The sequence below is a fragment of the Haplochromis burtoni genome, unplaced genomic scaffold (genome assembly GCF_018398535.1).
Source record: "Haplochromis burtoni strain Fernald_Lab_line unplaced genomic scaffold, NCSU_Asbu1 Contig_249, whole genome shotgun sequence".
Classification (NCBI taxonomy): Eukaryota; Metazoa; Chordata; class Actinopteri; order Cichliformes; family Cichlidae; genus Haplochromis; species Haplochromis burtoni.
In genome coordinates this window covers 827,747-834,364 of record NW_024582610.1, presented here as the reverse complement: position 1 = coordinate 834,364, position 6,618 = coordinate 827,747, and the positions used below count along the sequence as shown (strand labels likewise).

At 41.4% G+C, this 6,618-nt stretch overlaps 1 protein-coding gene across 1 annotated transcript in view; it reads left to right on the top strand.

The window, feature by feature from the left end:
* Positions 1–2,866: 2,866 nt before the first annotated feature.
* Positions 2,867–6,618, top strand: part of LOC102293707 (protein-methionine sulfoxide oxidase mical3a) — a gene marked incomplete in the record, with an annotated part of 31,144 nt that continues 27,392 nt past the window's right edge. The window contains 4 exon segments of the mRNA XM_042227206.1: positions 2,867–3,018; positions 5,350–5,696; positions 5,966–6,173; positions 6,250–6,366. Of these exon segments, the coding sequence (XP_042083140.1) occupies positions 5,433–5,696; positions 5,966–6,173; positions 6,250–6,366 (589 nt within the window).

The window sequence follows — 6,618 nt, the reverse complement described above, 5'->3', positions numbered from 1 at the left end:
TATTTTTTTACTAATTAGTGTTTGTTATTAGTTAAATTAAGTTAATTAGTTAAAATCCATCTTTATTTGTTCAAATTGTAAGTAGTGTGCATTAGTGTTCTTTTTTTGTATATTTTTTAAAAACCTCAACCGTTAAACGTGTGTTCACGGTTATATAGGTTGAATCCAATGTTAAATGTTATTGTAAGTGTTACACTTGTTTAAATGATTTGTTTTACTTTGACTAAAGAGTTTTCCCAGTTACACAGGAAGCAAAAAAAATAAATAATTTTTGACATGTAAAGTGCTTTATTTAAAAATTTTCAGTTTTTCATTTTCAGTTTTTCAAATAGTGACATATATCGCTCTGGCCTTTCAGTAGCTGCCCTCTCCCTCTCTTTCTCCCTAGCCAGAGCCACTCTCTCTCTTTTTTCCTCTCTTTCCGCCTGGTCTTTTAAAAATTGTAGTATAGCCTGGCTGTCCCCGGGCCGCTTCCTCTGGCTCTTCCTCGACACTTCTGTAGAAGAGGATGAGGCCGGAGTGCTGACTGCACCACCTGTAGTGGATGTCAGGTTTGCTGCAACTACCAGTACTACTTATTGAGTGTTGCCCCTGGAGCACAGCATCCATCATTTTGTACCACTGCCAGGTGGTCCTCTACACCCTTGCCTGTTGGTGGATCCTTAAGCTCCTAAAAATATGTATTAATTGCTATATTATCACAGTTACATGGGCTGTATTACTAAATTGCAAAGTACATTTTATTTAAAAAACAAACAAAACAAAACAAAACAGGGCCTTGCATTTAAGGAATGGTAAACAAGTATTTTTTTAAACCACTCTAAGGAATCAGATAGGAACAGGTACATTACTTTGTATTTGGTCTTCAGATTGTTCCACTTCTTTTTTGCTTGCTTGGCTGCTATGGCCGTAAGATGTGTTCCTCTAATCCTTCCCTAGAACACGGGGAGCAGCAAAACCAGTCAAAATCAGTACTTGCTCCCATCAAGTCTTGCAATTTCTCCTTCCTGTAAAAAGGCTCTCATTTTCCGCCCACCACTCAACGAGAGCCCGGGTTTTCTCACTTGTCCCTTGATTAAAATATAAAACATTAAATATTGCATTAGTATAATAATAATTCAAGCAAAGAAAAGCCTTTATAGGAGGGGAAAATGACAGCAAAACAATCAGGTGCTTTATTAAAAATTAATGTACATAGAAACGTAAAAATAATTTAAGGTTTTTAAACATTATAGGATAGTATAACCTTTGTATGAACAACTGGCTATTAAAAATACCAAATTGATTTATATCAGAACCTTTAGAGATAGCTGAAAATTTCCAAATGAAATGCAGAGATTAGGCCAGCATTCAAGTGTTCTGCATCCAATCAGGATGCAGAACACTTGTGCTATAAAAAAAAAAAAGCATGCTAAATTGCATTTTTTTAAAAAGCTGCGAAAGGTGAACCGCGTTATAGCAAGGGACCACTGTACTTTGAACTGGAACAGTACTTGCATAATTAAGACTGCAAGTACGCAAAAGTATGCATATTGAGGCAGGTCCTTCAACTGTTCTCATCCTCACTCATGTTGCTCATGTTGGTTCTTACTAGCTGCATGCTGCTTACAGCCTAGGAACATTTTTCTTTTTTTTTATTACTTAGTTTTTAATAAAGGTTTTAAATATTTTACAACAGAAAAGGAAAACAACAAACAACCAAAAACAACAATAACAAAACAAGCAGTCAACTGAAAAGCACAGCTTTTTCCCACAAAGCAATTCTGGCAATGAGAAATGACTTTATATTCATGAATTGACAACAGATCTACAGATGTAAGAGCAGCCTAGGAGAGGCATACAGATGTTTATATAGATGTGAGTAGGCTAGGAACATTTTTCAACCCCATGATTGATAGTATAACATGAAACTTGCGGTTTTTGTATAACAACATTATATGAGAAAAATGTATGTTTTTTAATTGTTATTGTTGTTGTTTTTTAAGTTAGAAATAAAAGCTCTTATTTCTTAGTTACCCATAAGAAAAAAAAAATAATGCTGCCACTGTATGATCACATACCTGTTTGAACTTTTGAAGAAAGACTTTGACAGCATTGTGTTGTGTAGGAATGTAGATTAGTCTTTTGTTAACTAAGAAAAACAAGTAGAGTCACCCCAACCCTGAGGCCTGAATGTTGCAGTTGCGTAACACACTGTTGATAATGAGGTGTGATGTTGTCTTTGTACCTGAATAAATAGAAAACCCAGAGTAAGAGCAAGTCCAGTGTCCTCTTTGCATAGGCTTATGAAGTCACATCTACCTGACACTCTCAGGACCACAACAGCCACACAGCCTTTTAGCTGATGATGGTGGAGGTTTGGCTTCAAATCTCAGGTAAGCAGTCTAAGAGTAAAAGATGGTTTGATATGTGACATTCACGTGGCCTTTAACGTAGGATGTCACACAGAGAGCTGCTTGGTGACAAACAGGGTTATTTAAGATTCTTCACACAGACCTGATGATGTCAAGACAGTTTCTGCACTGCAGTCCTTGTCTGAGTGATCACGTGATTGCTGATAGGTTCCCACATGAGCTCCTGTCTCTGTACCTGTGGAGCTAATTATTAGTGATGGTGTTATTTACACCTATGAAGTCTGAGGTCACATGACCAATCATGCTTGATCCTTGCGATGTGATGAATGTCACAGTGATGAACTCTACTTCATCAATAACAAAGATGATCTGAGGCTGCTGCCCAGCTCCCGTTAAGCTTGTTAACTCACAGATTACCATCAGGATCCGCTCTCTGGCTGACAGTCAGGGGGCGGGGCTTGCCCCAATCTAACAACGCCCCCTGACCTCAGCTACACACTGTGTGTGTCAGTGCGCCTGTTTGACCAGCTTTATACGTTTTAGACACTGTGAGGACATTTGACCACACTGACAGGCTTGTGTCTGTGTGATTAAAGTGGATTAGTGTGTGCTGGGGAGCAGTAGCAGTTGGAGGCGAGCAGCAGGCGGCTGGCAGCTCTGACATGTGAGTACATTTCTGTCTGTTTCCATTCAGTCTGCAGACAGGAAGTAAAAGCAGACTTTTATTTTTTGAGTCACAGGTGTGTGTGTGGTGGGATTGAGTTTTTCTGAGTGCTGTAGAGTTGAGCTGCAAATAAAAAGGCTGCAGAAAGATTCAGAGTTTGCTGTAACCGTGTTTTACACTCAGCTGAATAAAGAACAAGACGGTGCTGAATCTTGAGAAAGAAAACCGAGCAGCTCGATGTCTGTTTGGTCAGTTTGAAATATCTACATCAAACTGTGGTCTCACCCTCAGCTGTCCGTCTGAAGCACAGATAATCAATAGACTAAATAAATCAATTACTTTCCTCTGTGTTAAATCCAGTAAAGTGAAACACACTCAGATCTGCTGCTGTTTTTCTATCTTTTGTGAGGTTGTTTATTCTCACCTCAGGGGTCAGAGGTCATGACGGTATAGGTTATGAAAGCATCGTGTCACTGAGGGTCCTTACAGAGGCAGACAAACGTGCGTGTTGGTGCTTGGTACTGACAGCCGTGCTCTGTGAGCCTCTTTGTTTCAAACACATACTCAGGCTGACGGCTGGTCATGTGACTACAGCACAGAGACATCATTATCATTTTACTCGCTCTGAGATGATGATCAATAATCTGATCAGTTCCAGTGATCTGAGGTTTTGCTGTTTGAATGGTTTGATGTCTTTGCAGTGAATACTTTTAAAAGATATTTATTGATTAATGTGCTGAAATGGTTTATGGATTATTTATTGATGTTTTATTCTGAAATTCAAACAGAGCTGAACGAAAAGGGTTTTCTAGTTTTCATTTCCAGTGCCATGTCTGTAGAGCTGCTGTGTTATTTTCAGCAGTCGCCTGAGTGTCTGTGAACGCAGCCTCGGTGTAGCAGGAGTTTATCAGCAGGGGGTCTGGACTCCATCCAGGTCGTCACACCTTCCCTTCAGCTGCTCTGTCACCTTAAGTCCAGGTTGTCACGACTACAGAGTGCACCCGGCAGCGGAAGCAGATTCCTTTATTCCAGAGCGCTGTTGCTGATGTCCCGTTTACAATAACTTTAATTAACTGTTAACTGTCAGGAAGCACTCCACCAAACCGCTTTGCTCAGAACGTGTTGGATGCACGACTGGACCTCAGCTCTGCACGCGACACAGCTGACCATCAGATTGAGCCGACTCTGTGAGCGTTTCAGGTACAATGGTTTAAATCGCGTCTCACACAAAGAAGTATAAAGGAGTATTAAGACCACATTAAGAAAAAAAATATTGGTGACAGTTTTGAGATTAAAGACATAATTCTATTCTTAGGAAGAAAAAAAAGCAGAAAAATGTATAGATTACAGCTGTTTCAGGACAAAGCGCCACGGCTGCTGTAGCCTCTGAGGTAGTGAGGTCGTACTTCAGGATCAGTTTTAGTTAAAGGAAGAAAATGATTTGAATTTCAGCTCTGGGACACGATCAGCATGACGACGCTGAAGAGTTGGTCAGCTTTACGCAAAATCCAACAGATGTGAGATCATCGATGGTCACAGCCTCGTGCAGTATACAGGATAGATGTTGTATCACAGCACGGCTGATCAGTTGGTTTCAGTGACTCATCTACACGAGGCGTGTTTAAGAGGGGAAGCAGCTGTAGCAGTTTTGCTTGAAACAACTTTTCTCAACATTTAGACTTTATTTTCAAAATGATTAACAATATTTGTTTTTCCTAATGTCACCCCAATACTTATCACTACTTCGATACCCACACCTCACTAAATCCTGTTTTTCCACCTGAGAGACATCATTAAGTTGAGCTTTGTAGCTTCTAAAGAGGAGCTTAGGGTGCTTTCATGTGCTCCTTACTCGATAAAACAGAGTCCAAAAGCACCCACTACTGATGTCTTTTTATCTACTTTTTAAATGTTCTGTTATCTTAAATTTGTTTTCTATGAAGCATTGACTCTTGTGAATTGTATCTGTGGAAAACACCATATAAACACTAATGGTAGCATTAACTACAATCTGAGAGGGAGAAACTTTTCCCACCTACCTCTGAAGTACTCCAAAGTACCTGTAAAATAACGAAAAGGTACTCAGGACTTAAAAATTGTGAGAGTTCTGCTTTCCTTTAAAGCATCCAAGTGTTTTTCCTTTGTTTTCCGGTACCTGCACTTTAAGTATCACCATGAATCAGTAAGTACTTTTCTCAGGCTGTATCCGTATTTGTAATTGGGGGTGAGCCACAGGAAGACACAAACCTCACAAACAGCGCCTCAAATTTTTAGCTTTTATCCTTAATTAGGCATCATAGTCTGTAATTCCACTTCCTGTCCTTTCACCAGACAGAGAGCGAGCTGGAGATCACAGGTGACATCATCAGCAGGTGACATCCTTCCCATGGTGCCCTGCAGCCTCAGAGGTCACCATGGAAGACCAGTCTTTCCCAGAATGCCAAGCTCAGGAGCTGTTTGATGAGTTTGTATCAGCATCAACCTGCAGGGCGGCGCTGCGCTCCTTCAGCCAGCTTTGTGAACATCTGCAGCTGGACCCGAGCACTGCCGAAAGGCCACTGTACCGACCGATTAAACGCCGCCTTAACTACTGGAGGGCGAATGGTCTGTGGGCCAAGCTGGACCGGAGGGGGGCGCAGGAGGAGTACCAGAGGGCACGAGCCTGCAGCGATGTGACTGTACGTGCTTAAAAAAATACAGCAGGAGCTTTGGTTCAAACATACTAAGACATGTTACTCAGTCATTTTATTAGGAACACCTTACTACTTCATAGATTGACTGTTCATGGCAGAGAAATTAAAACAGCATATTCAGATTTTGGTTTTTGGTCTTTGGTCTTAAAGTAATATGACCTTGAACTGTTGATATAAGGCTTTACTTTAAAGTTAAAAAAAAAAGAAGGGATGAATGTGTCTGATCGTCTGTTATCTCCTCTCTCGCTGGCCAGTGTGTTATCATTGGTGCAGGGCCTTGCGGTCTGCGGACAGCAGTGGAGCTGAGCTTCATGGGAGCTCGAGTGGTGCTGCTGGAGAAGAGGGACTCCTTCTCCAGGAACAATGTGCTCCACTTATGGCCCTTCACCATCCACGACCTGCGGGGCCTTGGAGCCAAAAAGTTCTATGGAAGGTTTTGTGCCGGCTCCATCGACCACATCAGTGAGTCAGCATTCTGCTTCTGTCTGATCAGAGCAGCCAAACCATCTAGTCAGCACTTCCCGTTTCCTGTCTGCAGGTATTCGCCAACTGCAGCTTGTCCTGTTGAAGGTCGCCCTGCTCCTGGGGGTCGAAGTTCATGTCAATGTGGAGTTTAAAAAGCTGGTGGAGCCAGCAGAGGACCAGCACAGACACAGTACGGCCTAACAGTTTGAACAAAGGGGCCGCTGTATGAATAATTAAAGCCAGACAATGCTGTATGTATTGCTAGAAGAAAACGGAAGTGTGTTCACAGCTCACAGTTGCAATTTTTACATGCGAACTGAGTTAAACTGTCAGCCAAAGTGACAATGGGGGCATGTCTGTGAAGGTTCTCAGTCATCCAGGTCATCGTAGTCAAAGGAGCTTGCAAAGAAAAGCGTCTGGACTTCTTTAAGTTGCTTGAAGA